This window comes from Fusarium solani (assembly GCF_023522795.1).
Source record: "Fusarium solani strain SB1 chromosome Unknown bctg00000003_1, whole genome shotgun sequence".
NCBI lineage: Eukaryota > Fungi > Ascomycota > Sordariomycetes > Hypocreales > Nectriaceae > Fusarium > Fusarium solani.
The window spans coordinates 963,246-978,152 of NW_027072154.1; the positions used below are offsets into that span (position 1 = coordinate 963,246).

At 55.1% G+C, this 14,907-nt stretch overlaps 5 protein-coding genes across 5 annotated transcripts; 2 read left to right on the forward strand and 3 right to left on the reverse strand.

The window, feature by feature from the left end:
* Window positions 1-450: 450 nt before the first annotated feature.
* On the forward strand, window positions 451-1,841 carry MRS44_005858 (uncharacterized protein; the record flags this gene model as incomplete). Its single annotated transcript, XM_046283801.2, has 2 exons — window positions 451-1,073; window positions 1,121-1,841. 2 exons carry the CDS (start codon window positions 451-453, stop codon window positions 1,839-1,841), a joined length of 1,344 nt encoding a protein of 447 aa, XP_046140567.1.
* A 367-nt stretch (window positions 1,842-2,208) lies between these two features.
* Window positions 2,209-3,123, reverse strand: MRS44_005859 (uncharacterized protein; the record flags this gene model as incomplete). The annotated part of the gene is made up of 5 exons (XM_065621552.1): window positions 2,209-2,468; window positions 2,533-2,652; window positions 2,730-2,915; window positions 2,961-3,015; window positions 3,061-3,123. 5 exons carry the CDS (start codon window positions 3,121-3,123, stop codon window positions 2,209-2,211), a joined length of 684 nt encoding a protein of 227 aa, XP_065477624.1.
* Window positions 3,124-4,338: 1,215 nt separating this feature from the next.
* Window positions 4,339-5,621, reverse strand: MRS44_005860 (uncharacterized protein; the record flags this gene model as incomplete). The annotated part of the gene is made up of 2 exons (XM_065621553.1): window positions 4,339-5,442; window positions 5,526-5,621. 2 exons carry the CDS (start codon window positions 5,619-5,621, stop codon window positions 4,339-4,341), a joined length of 1,200 nt encoding a protein of 399 aa, XP_065477625.1.
* A 1,012-nt stretch (window positions 5,622-6,633) lies between these two features.
* MRS44_005861 (uncharacterized protein) lies at window positions 6,634-8,924 on the forward strand (the record flags this gene model as incomplete). Its single annotated transcript, XM_046269998.2, has 2 exons — window positions 6,634-6,743; window positions 6,791-8,924. 2 exons carry the CDS (start codon window positions 6,634-6,636, stop codon window positions 8,922-8,924), a joined length of 2,244 nt encoding a protein of 747 aa, XP_046140564.2.
* Window positions 8,925-9,330: 406 nt separating this feature from the next.
* Window positions 9,331-14,781, reverse strand: MRS44_005862 (uncharacterized protein; the record flags this gene model as incomplete). Its single annotated transcript, XM_065621554.1, has 5 exons — window positions 9,331-11,615; window positions 11,876-12,175; window positions 12,313-14,503; window positions 14,573-14,639; window positions 14,738-14,781. 5 exons carry the CDS (start codon window positions 14,779-14,781, stop codon window positions 9,331-9,333), a joined length of 4,887 nt encoding a protein of 1,628 aa, XP_065477626.1.
* Between the last annotated feature and the right edge of the window lie 126 nt (window positions 14,782-14,907).

The window sequence follows — 14,907 nt, forward strand, 5'->3', positions numbered from 1 at the left end:
AGCTGCTTCGCAGTGAATGACCGAGGACCAGTCGCGTCTAAGCGCGTTAAAAGGTGGGGCAAGTCTGAAGCTCAAGCTCAGGGTGCAACAGATGACATCAACTTGATGAGCTCCCAAAGAAGCAAGAAATAGCAGTAGAATTTATGATGATATCGGCCTAGGAAAAGCACTAATATCATGCTAAGAGACCTTTGGAGTTTTACTCCAAGTACTCACTGCGTCGAAAGCTAATTCCGTCCCAACTCTGAGCTCTCAAGGTCGCATAGCTGACTAAATTCGGGCATCCACCATCGCCAGCTCTGGTCTCCAACCTGGTACTTACACACATCCCCCTTTCAGCTTCCATCGCACCATCCAGACGACTAAAACCTCAAGGACTCGTCCTTTTCCTTCACCAACACACAGCAGACTTCTTGACGCCAGGCCTCCGTCACAAGACAGCAGCTCAACATGACGTCCGCTTCCCCTCCAAAACCCCCCACTCTAGAGGTCCTGGATCTCAGCTCCCCGCCATCCTTCACCAAGCCCTCGAAGCGCATCCACGAGGGCCCCGACGTCGCCCGCTTCCTCACCAGCCTCGCATACCGCGATATCGGCATCTTCATCCTCCAGCTCAATCACGCCCTCTGTCCCCGCAACCAACCCTCCTCACCCCGCCCCCGCACATTCCCCCTCACTTCCAAGCCGCCGACATCGCCGTCCATCCAAGCTCTCCAGAGTCTACTATCCAAGATCGAACGCTTCATCGACGATGCTCCTCCAGACCCGGGCCCTCGAAGATTCGGAAACGTGAGCTTTCGCAAGTGGTACGCGATTCTCGAGAAACACTTGAACGAACTGCTTGGTGAAGGACTACTCGGCGAAACACTAAAGGTCGGCGATGGCGCAGCGTTGGAGGAGGTTTCCAGCTACCTTCTTGGCGGATTTGGAAGCGTACAGCGACTAGACTACGGAACGGGACATGAACTCAGTTTCGTCGCCTTTCTTGGGTGTCTATGGAAACTGGGCTACTTCAAGGATGGAAACACTGGGGGCGAGATCGAACGGGAGATCGTTCTCAACGTTATTGAACCGTATGGCCCCTTCCCAAGTCTGCCTTGGTTTGCACTAACACGAACAGATATCTGAGGGTGGTAAGGAAGCTCATCTTGACATATACCCTCGAACCCGCTGGCTCTCATGGCGTCTGGGGCCTCGACGATCACTCCTTCATGCCCTACATCTTTGGTTCCGCGCAACTCGCGCGGCCCATAAACGATACCGAGCCCATGCCCACCGAGGGTTCAGTCAAGGGCGCCCCGAAGCCCAGCGATGTTACAAAGGCCACCGTGGTAGAGGACCAGCGACAGGTCAACATGTACTTCTCTGCCATCGGCTTCATCAACGATGTCAAGAAGGGTCCGTTCTGGGAGCACAGTCCTATCTTGTTCGACATTTCTGGCATCCGCGACGGCTGGGGCAAGATCAACAAGGGCATGATCAAGATGTTCAACGCCGAGGTGCTGTCCAAGTTCCCTGTTGTCCAGCACTTCCCCTTTGGCTCGCTCTTCTCGTGGGAGATCGATCCGGAGGCAGCGACCCCAACCCAGAGCGTTCACATGGCTAATCAGCCTACGCAAATGCCACATGCAGCGCCATCCGGGGTTGGAACAGCTGCACCATGGGCTCAGGCTACGAGAATGCCAGCGCCAACGGGCCCAGGCATTCCGTATTCGCGAATGCCGCCACCGGGGCCTAGCTCTGGCTCCCTTGCAAGACCTCCTCAGGGCGGAGCACCCAAGTCAGAATCTACAAGCGGGCAAATCACCATGACCAAAGCGCCGTGGGCAAGGGACGGGTAGCCAGCTCATAGGAGCTTCGACATGGTTTAGACACAGGGTTATTTAGGCGCACATTATGGAGTCAACAGGCTTGGAGAGCATGGAGAGTGTTTGTGCATTAGATATAAAAAGCAGGGTATAGATTTGAAAAAAACATGTCGCGACACTTCTCCCTCCGGGGTATCCAGCCAGCTGCTAGAACAAAAAGGAAACATCTAAGCAGGCCGAGGCTGCTAAGCAACTAGGAAATCCGTCTCTAATGCAGCCGTCATCGACTGGACGCACGAGTACACCCCGTTCGATTCAGCATGGCCGCTGTCGTTGAAGTAAAAGCAAGATAGATGTCTCCACCTGGCAGCATTAAAAAAGAGCAATCATAAGGGGGCATTTAAGAGGCGGCAGCAGGAGCAGGAGCGGGAGCTGGGGGGTCGGCATCCTTCTTCTCCTCCTTGGGGGCCTCAGCGGGAGCAGCCTCGGTAGGAGCAGGAGCAGGAGCGGGGACGGCAGCGGGAGCCGGAGCCGGAGTCTCAACGGCCGGAGCAGCGGCGGGGGCAGCGACTGGGGCGGGCTCCGTCTTGGCGGGCTCGGCAGCGGGAGCGGCTTCGGTAGTCGGGGCAGCGGCCGGAGCGGCAGGTTCAGTGGCAGGTGCTGAAAAATCATTAGTAAATCATCCATCACCACGTAAATATTGCCCTTTCGCAGGTAAACATACCAGGAGCAGCCTCCTCTGTCTTGGCAGCGTCGGTAGCAGCAGCAGGAGCCTCTGGCTTTGTCTCGGCCTCGGGCTTGGCCTCCTCCTTGGTGGGCTCAGTAACGGGGGCAGCGGGCTCAGCTGTAACGCAGAACAGTTAGAAAGGAGCAACTAGGACGAGAGCTGCATCTAGCAGCATCTCAGATCATCAAACGTACTGGCTGGGGTTGGGGGAGCAGCGGCCTCAGTCTTGGTGGGCTCGGTGGTGGTCTCGGTAGGCTTGCTCTCGGCGGCAGGCTCCTTCTCACCCTTCTTCTTGAAGGCGGCCTTGAGCTTGGCCTTGAGGTTGTCGAGGGCGTGAAGAGCTGTTGGGGGTATTGTCAGTAGAGCTGCCTGGGTGGTGCCTTGGGAGGTGCGCTATCGGAGGTGGGCGCAAGAGGAAAACTCACGGATTCCGGGCATGATGAGGGATTTCGAGGCGGAGATGGATTCAAAGGTAAGATTCTACAGATAGGTAATCGTCAGCTACCGACCGTAGTCTTCACATACGGGTGTCAGGTCAGCTCCAGCAGCTTGCCCAAGCTTGCCCAAGCAACGACTAACAGAGCCCATGGAGTACAAGCTCAAGGTGAATGCTGTGCCATTTGCGTACGTACCAGATAGAGCTCAGAGAAGCGAACCTGACAGATGTAGCAGGCGATGACTTTAGCAACAGAACGAAGCTGTGTGAAGATGAAGAAGATGAAAGTTGGGGAGGGGAAGAAGAGGTCGAGATGGGGGGTGGAGATGAATCCGAGTCCTGGTTAACGCCTGGCTTTTGCCGTTTCTGGGTCGTGTTACGGGGTCCCTACCCCCCAGCAGGCGGGAGATGAAACTCGTGCAAACAGAGCACAGCACAAAAAAATACAGAAGGGTTCCCTCCCTGGACAGTGAGTGACATGCAATCTCGACTGAAGCACGCAGCGCGGGTGGTCTAATCTGAGGCGGGAAGCTCTGGGCCACTGATAAATTAAGCCTTTCCAGGGGTGGTGCCAAGTTCGAGACCGTCGACGCCAGGAGGTTCCACATCGCCCTGCAGCTCTGTCTCTCTGTGACGACTGACTGGAAATAATTATAGCAGCAAGGACCCCTGAGGAAAGGATCATGATTCACAAGGTGTCCAGGGATAGATGAAGACCTGCTAAGCCGTAATCTTGCGAGCCCAACGTGTCCCTGTTGTCACTCTTGATTTTCAAGGCTCGAAATGAATCAAGGGATGGGATGGACAGCCGAAACCAGGACTGCAGCAGATGGTGAATCAAAGGGATGGGGGACTGTAAACACCTGGTACACCCCCGTCTTGTGACTCGTTAGTGCTCTGCCGGCTCGAGATACCACCGTCGCTAACACTTGTCGCTGACGACAGCGTGCATCTCTCAACGACCCACCACCTGGACACCTTTGACGCGCAACGAGGATGCCGTGCAGGAGGGACATGAGAAGGTGTCAATGCCAATACCCGTATCAAAATATCGCCAGTGATACAAAGCATCGACACTTTCCCCCTCTTTGCCAAGCAACAAAGTCCTCATCTGATTCCTTTTTCGTGCTCTTTACCTGTTCTAGACTCATTCCCAGGGTCACCAAGTCACAGCCTATCAGACCCTTCTCCACCTGTTAAGCTTTCCCAAGCTTTTCTTGTCGGGCTGCTTTTTTAGTGCCGTCACCAATGGATTGCCGCCCCCACGAAAAAACCTACCCGCCCGATGCTAAACAACGGAACGTAGTCTACATGCCATCAAATGCCAACCGACGGAAACTTCCATTGCTTATCTTACATGGTGAATATCAGGTTTTACAGGTCGCTCTAGAAGAGCCAAAATGTTCTAGATCACGCCCGTATCCTCTCCGACAGCCACTCCTCAACAACCTCCTCCCCTTCTCGTCCATCTCCAACGTCCCCCTCTCCTCCCCAGCTTCCTCAACCTTGACTCGCCGCTCCCCTTCATCCTCCCACATGTGAATTTCTTCATCCCAGAGACCCCTCTCCTTGAGCTCGACCCTCTCGATGCTCCGGTGCATCATCTCGGCCAGCTCCCGAGCCTGCATCTCCAGGCAGTTCCCCCAGGGCCTCGCCCCCTTGGGCCGCCCTGGCTTGTCGGAGCGCTGTGGCAGAGGCGGGGAGTCGTACAGCAGCAGGGTCTCGGGGATTTTGAGCGTCGATTTGCGGGGTGGGAACACCAGCCGAGACTTGCGTGGCGCCTTTTCCGGGACAGCTGGCGCGGCGTCTGGGTTTGTCAGGGCCTCGATCCACGCAGCGTCGTCTTCCGACATGTTGTAGGACGAGGGGATGTTCAAGCCCGGGTTGTGGAAGAACAGGCTCGGGCTGGCAAAGGGGTCGAACAGGTCGTTGGTTGACTGGAAGAAGACCGGCAGATGCTCCTGGAGGTAGTGCATGTATGCGCTCCCCTGCGGCTTGTAGATGAACCCCGTGCCCTTGGATCTCCAAGTGGTTCGGTTCACCGGGTGATCTGGGAGGAACATGGTCCAGTTGTAGATGCCGTTGTACGACACGACGCCTCGAACCCCGAAAGGCTTGTGCGGCTGCGACTCTGTCAGGGCGAGCGAGGTGGCCAGGCTCGCGCCCAGGTGAGATCCGTAGACGTAAATGTCTCGCCGCTGAATGCCTTCGGGTGCGAGGTTCTCGATGAGCCAGGAGTAGGCAAACGCAGTGTCGTGAACTGGCGTCGGCCAGAGACCCTCTGTAGAAGGCATCTGCGTCAATCCAGGATCAAACGAGTTCCAACGGTAGTTGATGCTAGCAACAGCTTTTCCCTGGAGGAAATTGGGCAATGAAGTATATTGTCCATTGCTAATCGGGAATGGAGGGAGATGAATGAAGAGGGGAGATTGTGGATGATGCTCAGCAACATTGATGAGGCTATCGTGGATCTGTCAGTTCCGTCATTTACATAGGCCAAGGAGGCTTCTCACTCTATGTTTACATGGCCCGCTGAGCCGGTTCTGACACTAACCCGCTCATGGCTCTGAGAGCTAAACGGCCTCCCAGCACAAACGTTGATGGGGCGGTTACGGGTAGCACGGAAGACGCGGAGAAGGCATGCTGGCATACTGCAACCGCATACCCGAGGCACTGGCTGCACGGAAACGCGTCTCTGGTGCGAGATCTAGGGTTTCTATATAGAACGGAATTAGCCAGGTGAAAAGGGGTCTCGGTGAGGACGCGACTAACACGCTCAATGTGAGAGATGGCTGAGAGAACAGTCATGCATGAGGTTGACTCGGCAACCCCTCCAAGGTCTCTCGAGGTTAGAGTTATAAGGGAGGGTTCATATAAAAAGACACGATGAGGTAAAAAGAAGCAATCAGCTGCGTAGCCGAGTTGCTTCGATCGCGAAAAGGTAATGATAGGGCGAGGAGCCGATGTAGGAACAAACTTGAGGTGAGTGGGGAGAATTAATTCCATTGGACAACCAAAATATGGGGCAGCCAAGTTTCTTGAAAGTACCCATAATCACCCTATCTCGATCGACAAAGCTCCAGGGTCAGCAGGGCGTCAGTGCCAAAAAGCTTGAATTCCAATAGCTATTTAGTGAGATTATTATAGTAAAAGTATAAAGCATATCTCTCGAGTACCGGCTTGATTCAAACTCGTGATGCCGCCTTTTCCCTCTTATCCGCCGTTACCGCTCTCTCCCTTTTACGAATCCCTTGGTCAGCCTTTGCAAAGTCTTGGTAAACAATGACTACTTCGAGAGGTAGCTCCAACGGCAGGGCAACTAAATTCGGAAAAGCCGCACATCATCTAGCGAAGCTAGCGAACCATCTAATGAGACAACCGCTTTAAAGGACACAAAAAGACGTCATCGTCCGCGTGTTTCCCTATGCCAAGATTTCCGTCCCAACCGTTCACTTGAACCCTTGACCCTTGATCCATCGCCAAGACCTTTCAAGATCCCAATTGCAACTCTCTGAAGTACACAATAATCTTTTGTATCATCTGTGTACTCGGATCTCATTTTTTTTTTCCGTCTGAGATCGATGGATGCATCCTGCCGCATATGTATCATCTGATCGAGACAAGCTCACCTCACACCACCGAGTAGCCTCACAACAGGCCCCATGGACGACGGCAACTTGGGAGACACCATCCAAGATGAGTCCGAGGTCATTGAAGAGACTGTCGCGTATGAGACGCGGATGGAAAATGATGATGCCCATCTAGCTCCAAGGTGAGCCCATCAGTCCACAGTCGCTTCACATATACTAACATCGCCAGCCGCTGGTGGTTTGCCTCGTCGGCATTCCCCATGATCGCCGGCACCCTTGGCCCCGTCGCCTCAGCCTTCAGTATCTGCGCCCTCGTTCGGCCATGGAGACAGCAGCTCGTGCCCGGCGAGGACGTCGACGACGCGGCCTACGTTACTGACCCCCCATGGTTGACCATCATCAATGCCATTCAGCTCTTCATGGCCATCATCTCAAACATGTTTCTCCTCCTCAACATGGCCAGACGCGTCCGCTTCACCATCGCTCAGCCTATTACCATCATCGGCTGGTACATCTCGGCGATTCTTCTCATCTCGCTCTTAGCCACGGCCTCGGGGCCACTCACTGATGACATCAAGTTTAACAAAGACGAGCTCATCTGGTCACAGGCCTTTTACTACGGCATGTGGGCAGCCATCCTCTACTTTGTCGACGCCACGCTCATGATGGTGACGTTCTATGGTGCCTGGACTCGTCATTATGGCAAGGACTTTAACCTGACGCCCAGCCAGCGCACCCTCATGCTCCAGACCATCATGTTCCTCATGTACCTTCTCATCGGCGCCCTAGTCTTCTCCAACATCGAAGGCTGGAACTATCTCGACGGCGTCTACTGGGCCGACGTGACCCTCTTCACCGTTGGTTTTGGCGACTTCGCGCCAGATACGACCCTAGGCTGTGCCCTCATGATACCCTACGCCCTCATCGGCGTCATCAGTCTTGGTCTGGTCATTGGCTCTATCCGAAGCCTTGTTCTCGAACGTGGAAAGCGTCAGGTTGATGCCCGGATGGAAGAGAAGAAGCGGCGGAGAATGGTCCGCAGCATGACTAAGAAAGGTAACGACGATATCCTCGAGCCCATCCGGGAACCACACCGCGCCGACTCCGAGTTCTCCAGCAAACTCCCCGCGACAGAGTATGAGCGTCGCAAGGTCGAGTTCGATCTCATGCGCAAGATCCAGGCCCAGACGTCGTCCCGTCGTCGCTGGATGGCCATGGCCATATCCACAGGCTCGTGGCTCATCCTGTGGCTCCTGGGGGCCTTCATCTTTGTCAAGTGCGAGAAGCCGTACCAGGGCTGGGTGTACTTTGACGGCTTCTACTTTTGCTTCATCTCTCTCACCACCATTGGATACGGCGACAAGACGGTCAAATCCAACGCGGGCAAGTCATTCTTTGTATTTTGGTCTCTCCTCGCGTTGCCGACTATGACAGTTCTCATCTCAAATGCTGGAGATACTGTTGTCAAGCTCGTCCGTGATAGCACGCTGCGACTCGGAAACGTCACTATCCTCCCTGGCGAGGGCAACTTTTCTGGTGATCTCAAGTACATCATCCACAAGACCACGTTTGGAAGGATATTCCCAGATCACAGGAACCCTCCAGCGCCTCAAGACCTCAAGAAACACCAGTCAACTCAAAGTAACACCACTCAGCACATAACCGACACTATAATCAAAACAGAAGAAGGAAATCATGGGCAAGACGCACGCGGCCGCTCTCGCCACTCAAACCTCGACCGAGATTCTTCTCCCCGACGAATAGGCCACCACCGCAACAACTCAACCTTTACCTCCCAAGTCCGTCGGTCCCTCTCCCGTCTGCGAGACGCCAAAGATGAACTTCCCACCGGCACAGACTTCCACTTCCTCCTCATCTCTGAGATCCAGGTTCTTACTGGCCATCTAAAATCCCGCAAGCCTCATCACTACAGCTTCGAGCAGTGGGCATGGTATCTCAAGCTCATGGGCGAAGACGAAGGCAACGCCGAGACGCACCGCAAAGCGCAGCCAAAGAGCGGGCATAGACATCATCACCATCGCCATCATCATGGCCGCGGTAGGAGCCCGCAACGAGGTGGTTATGGCTCACCGGATAGAAACGACGAGGAGAGCCCTGAGTCGGAAGAGGCCATGGCTTGGTCCTGGGTGGGAAACCGCAGTCCGCTCATGGGAAGCCAGGAAGAGACGGAGTGGATTCTCGAAAGACTCATGGACAGACTGCGCGAGTCCTTGTCAGCAGAAGGAAGACGGCAGTTGAGAGCTGAAACTAGAGCTTTAGGAGCTGGTCATCATCGTCCAGTCAATGGTTCGCACCATAACGGACACAACCACGAGGACAAGGAAAAGGAAAAGGGACACTGATACTCAGGTGATGCGATCACAGGCTGATTATAATGATTATTTGAGGGTTACGGCGTTGGTTTATTGTAGATGTTTGCATATAGCCGGTGTAAGTTTGGTCAGGTTCACGAGATATGAGTTTGTAAGTTGATGTTGATAGTGTACAACTTCGAGGTCGGAGCCTCAAAGCACACAACGTGTCGTATTCATTCCTCATAGCTCTAGGCTTCCAAGTAACAGATCCAACCCTTCTGTCACTGTTCCGTATTCATACATGGATACTCGTACAACATAACTAACGACACATCGTCACCACGAGTGTCAATCCCTGCTTGTTTCGTAGACTTCGTACAATGATGACAGAGAGTATCGCCCATCCTCAGCTCGTAATTCCATGCTCCAAAAGCTCACTATTCATAGCCGCTGCTCAGTTGCCGTTTCCAAGAAGCAGCCGTCTGTTGCGTCGGATGACTTGGTTAAGTCCCTTCTCCAGCTTCTCCGTCTCGCGACGAGCAGCTGCAAGGGCACCCTCGGCATCCTCAACGCTCATAAGGGGCATGCCACTAACGCCCATGCCAAAGTTCTTGCCACGCTCCTCGCTCGACATGCCGGCCGAGCTAAAGTCCTGCATCGCACGGGCTCCATCAGGTGGCGTGTAGATACCAACGCCAGCAGCAGCATCAGGTCCGTAGAAGTAGGGCGCCAGAGAGTTGAGGCTCGCAGCAGCCGCGTCCTTGGTAGGAGATGCCCCCTTAGGGAATCCCATGTTGGTGGCCCCCAGGTTGAGGCGAGGGAGGACGTACTGGTTGATGTAGCTGAGTGCATCCTCACGTTGAAGCTTCCCAATAGGATCCTGCGACTGAGGTTGAGCGGTAGCAGGGAAAATGTTGGGTCGACCATTAGGCACGGCTCGGCCCTTGATCAGAGAAAAGGCGCCGCTTCCAGGCTGATGTCGAGGAGCGATGAAGGCTCCTGGGTTCTCCGCTGTAGCCGCGATAGCAGCCTGGAGCTCAAGGAAAGCATCCTCCTCTTCAGGAGTAAGACCACGAATGCAGTCTCCGTTGGGGGTGATAAGCATCCGGCTGCCGTCCACGTGGAACTGCTTGCGGACAGGCTTTCCAGCGCGCAGAGCTGCCAGATCTTCATCCTGAATCTCACCGCACTTGCAAGAGCAGTCCTTGCAATGGCCAGCCTTATTGGCGTTGCTGTTGGCTGAGTTGGGATCGGTGCGGGATGAGCTGCCTGAGATAGGCTTGAGTAGGTGCAACTTGTCGATGCTCGAGGACCACAAGGCGTTCTTAATCTCGGTAAACACAGAAGAGGGACCTGGCTGTGGCTTCTCTGGCACTTCAGGGGTCCCAGGCTCGGTCGCAGCAGGCTCCTGGGGAGGTGACTGCGGCGTAGGAGCCACCTCTGGCTCAACCTCCTTTGCCTTGCCTTTGCCCTTGGCAGCCTTCTTCTGGGCAGCCTTGCTCTTGACGGGCTTCTCTTTCGGCTCCTTCTCCTTGGCTTGCTCTGGCACAGCAGGCTCTGCAGGAGTGGGCTCAGCCTTGGCTGGCTCCTGGACAGGTGTCGCAGGACGAGGCTGGGGTGCCTTGACAGGCTTCTCCTTCTTTTGCTTCTTCTTTCGCCCAAGGACCGGTGCATGCTCCTCCGGTTCCTTCGGGGCTTCAGCAATCAGCTTGGTCTCATGCTTCAAGGCATCCTTGCGCTGCTTCCGTTGCTGGCTCTTGGTCGTCGTTCTCACCGCCGCAGATCCAATCCTGCTTGGAGGTGGAGAGCTTGCGCGTGAATGGGTCACAGAGGCCGAAATCACCGAGGCGGTGTCGCTAACCATCTCGCTGGCTGGTGTGTCGGGCCTGTAAGAAGCCGAGATGACTCTAGATGTCGCCGACAATGCGACCGAGGCCATCGTCAAGGCAGGGGAAGCTGGCGGGGGCGCCTCGACTCTTTGCGTAGGAACCACACGCAACGTCTTGGGTGCAGTGCGAGTAATAGGGGATGAAATACCGGCGGCGGAAGGGGTAGGGAGAGGTGGGAAAGCAGCAGAGAGTTCTGTCGTCGACTTCTCAGTTGTTGCCGATGACTCCCCAGCCTTGGAGGGCGAACCTCCTGCGGCCCGAGTATCAATGGAAACAGGCTTCTTCTCGGCCGTTTTGGCGATTTGCGCCGGCTTCACATCCTGACTCTTGGTCTCCAGGCTGGGCCCGGCCTTTGCCAGAAGCTTGTCGACAATCTTCTCTGCTTGTCTCTTAGCCTTCGGGGTTCCCTTTGGTGTCGGTGTGCTAGGCCGGTCCTTATTCTTCAGTGCATCCAAAGCCGGGAAGTCCTCGTCTTGCAAGGCGGTTCCCTTTATCTGCTTAGTTTGCGACTGTGCCGTGATCTCCTTTGACAAGCCGCTCTCGGCCGCAAGAGACTTAAGGTTCTTCTTGGCTTCGGAGATTGGCGTGACTGGCTTTCGGGGTGAGTGTTCCGGAGTCAAAGCACCCTGTGGGAATCCTGGAGGTGGAACCTTGGGCAGCGCAGGGACAACGTGGTGAAGTCTCGAGGAGCCAGGGGTGGACGGCGGCCTGGACATGTTCGCAGGTAGACCTGGCGGAAGGGCTAGGCCTGGGGGTACTGAACGACGTCCATCTAAGTCCGTGATGGGATCATCTGCGACCAGCGCATCAACTGAATTCCTGGCCTCGTCGAGAGAGGGTAGCTCGTCATCTGTTCAAACGACTGTTAGCATGACGCCCAACTAATCGCTCGAGATGAACCAAGAAAACAAGACACCAAGACTACGACACCACAGCTTCTTATGTACAGGATATTAGGGGAGCAAGGTTCATGCTACGGCATCCACCATCGTCTTCCACGGGGGGACAACGAGTATAAAGGGCAGCTTGGAGAGAATAGAGGGTATATGCTATTTCTGACCAAAGGTAACCGCCAAACCTAGGCGGGCGGATTCGACATTGTTAACATACATAAGGGCTTGTGGAAGACGATGATGGCTTGCCTGACCTGAACCCTCATGCGCGCGTGGTCGTTGATGGACCTGCTGAAAAACTCGGAGGGGAGAAACCCCATGGGTTGCTCTCGATGTGTCCTCCTTTTCCCCCAAAGAACGAAGATGACGCCTGATGCAAAGCTGGCCTTCTGCGCAGCGTTGATCTCGCAAAATGCCTGCTGAATCAAAATGCGCTTGTGACTGACTTGTGTCCCCCCGAGGAAGATGAAAGGCAACCTTTTGGCCTCATCCCTGAAATGCCCAAGAACGCCTCCCCCTGTACATGAAGAAAAAGGGCCAGAAACAATAAGACGTGGCCCGTCACCCAGCCTCCCTGAATTGTGATGGCTCCAAAAAGCAAACAATAACATTACCACCTCGTGAAGCCGGCGTTATACATCATGTTGTACCCACCTTGACTCTGACCACCAAACAAGCCCTGTCCAACTCCGGCGTTGCCCTGAGACTGGTGCTGCATTCGCGCCTGCAGGATACTCGGGTCTGCAAGATCTACTAAACCACTCCCCCCAGAGGAGGAAGTGTTAGCATGTCTGTGCTTCTTCCCCTTCTTCTTCTGCTTGGAACCCATGTCTTGGAATGCTCCGGGCTGGTTACCGTAGAGCGACGCCGGATGGCCGGAAGCAGGAGCTGGGGTGGAGGTAGAGGATGGTGGGTACTGGTTTGAAAAAGAAGAGATCAGGTACTCACGCTTTCCCGCATCATGGGCCTGGTTATTGCCTGCCCCCCTGCGGTTGATCAAACTTTGAAGAAGCTCAGTCGAGTTGTCCTTGGGTGCACCTCCAAATCCACCACCAAACTGGCCAAACATGCTAGGAGGGGTGCCAGTTGACTTGAGGCCAGGGGGAGGTCCTGGCATTGAGGTGCCATAGAACTGGTTGTTGCCCTGGGATTGGAACGAGTTGGGCATCATGGACGACTGCTGAGCCATGATGCGCGGGTTGGCAGCAAGCTTGACATTGGTAGCCGAGCTCGCATTGTCGTTGGCAAAGCTGAACCGGGAAGATTGGCGGTTGTGGCCTTGTCCCTGGAAGGTGCTACCTTGTCCTTGGTTCGAGATGCCAGGAGGGACATCGTTGAATCCGCTCTGGGATCGAAGGAAGAGTTGCTGAGGTGTCATGGACCGCGAGCCTGGGTTGCCTGAACTTTGGTTAAAATTAGGTCCAGTCAGGGCAGGTCCAAATATACCATCGGTCGTGCTTCGTTGGATAGGAGGCTGAGTGCTGGGTCGACGATCAAAGCCTCGGCTGTCACCAGTTGTGTCGCGATCCTCCGGTTCACCTCCAAGAGCCAAGCTTCCACCCGTCTCCGGTTCTCCCTCTGAAGGCTCGCGAGCCTCGGCGGCCTCCTCCTGCTCACCGCTTAAACGGGAGTCTTCCTCCTCGCGCATAGCCTTGCGCTTTTCACCACCACGGACGTCGAACAAGGGTGGGCCGAGATCGTCTGAATCGGGGTCAACCACACGAGGAAGAGAGCAGCCCTGCAGCGCCTTCAAAAGAGCCTTGAGAGAGCTCTCGGGGAGTCCCTTGGTTTCTTTGATTGGCTCAGGCGTAGGCTCTGGCTCCTTCGGTTTGTTGGCTGTCGATGGGCCAGCTTCGGGCTCCTGGGTATCCTCCACTGCTTCCTCCGGAACAGCCTCTGCGGTAACAGGCAACGACATCGAAACAGCAGGGCTGGACGCAGCACCACTAGTAGCGTGACTACCCCTACGGCTTCGCTGAGGATTCCGCGCCCAGTTGGCAGATGACGGGAGTGCCGATCCATCAACGCCATTCTCCGACCCTTCCTTACTAACAGAGCGAGTCATGGGATGGGATACGACGGGTGGCGGCGTGGGTTGAGGGGCCTGCTGTCGAGAGGCAGACCGCGAGGACCCACCGCCAGGTAAAGGCCGCTGAGTGTGGATGCTGTTCATGGACGACAGGTCTTGTCTCGAATAGCTATCCTCCTCGTCACCTTGTTCGTGCAAGAACATGCATCCAGGGTTGCCGCATTTCTCGTTCTTGAGCCAAGCAGAGCAGTATTTGGTCGTGCCATGCTGGGCCTTGAGAATTCGGTCACCGTTCTGAGAACCGTGGACGGCCTGGATGCAACGTGTCGCTTCTTCGGGGCGCTCAAACGTCACGTAAATGCCGAGCGACTGGTGTTGGCCATCCGAGCTCTTCCGGTTACTAATCGAAATCTTCTGGATGTTGCCGTACTGGCCGAAGAATTCGGGCTTTCGCAACGTCTTGAGTAGTTCGTCTTCGCGCACGGTGGGGGCGAGGCCTGTGATATAGACCAAGTTCTTCTGCACGACGCGCACTCCGATGAGATTCTTACGGTTCTCCTTCTCGGCCTCGCGTTTCTGTACTTCCTTTTGTCGTTGCTCTTGGGCTCGCTTCTTTTGGTTCTTTTGTATGTTGGCACGGAACTCGGCGACTCTGTAATCACTCGTCAGCGTGGCGAGACCCGAGCGGCGGGCGGCGACGTACTCTTCCTGCGTCACGACTTTCCACTGTATGGTCTTCTCGTCGTAAGGTCGTCGACATGCGGGACATAGCCCATTCATATTATTCTTGATGTTGTTGAAGCAGAACTGGCAGACCTGCGAATAAGGTTAGCCATGTGGCCACTTGACGAGGGACGATAGATGACGGGGAGGATTCGATCGCACCTGGTAGCCGCAAGGACATGGTCGAAAATTCCGATCGGAGAGATCAAACTCCTCGATACAAAGAGGGCTGTCAAGGGTGTCAGCTCAGGTACCCAACATTGCCCGAGGGCGCAGGGCCAGCGGTGCCAGCAGTTAAGCGCGCCCGGTGCACGCGTTGAAACTCACCAGGTATCCTCCTCCTCTTCTATGAAAGAATCTTGGGGCGCCATGGTGACAGTCTGAGATTAGGGGTGAAAGGTTGATGTGGGGAAGATTCAAAATACGATGCTGGAATTGTGAGGACGAGGAGAGGAACGATGTTCGGTATGCATCGAGGCTGCGGGAAGAGAAAGATC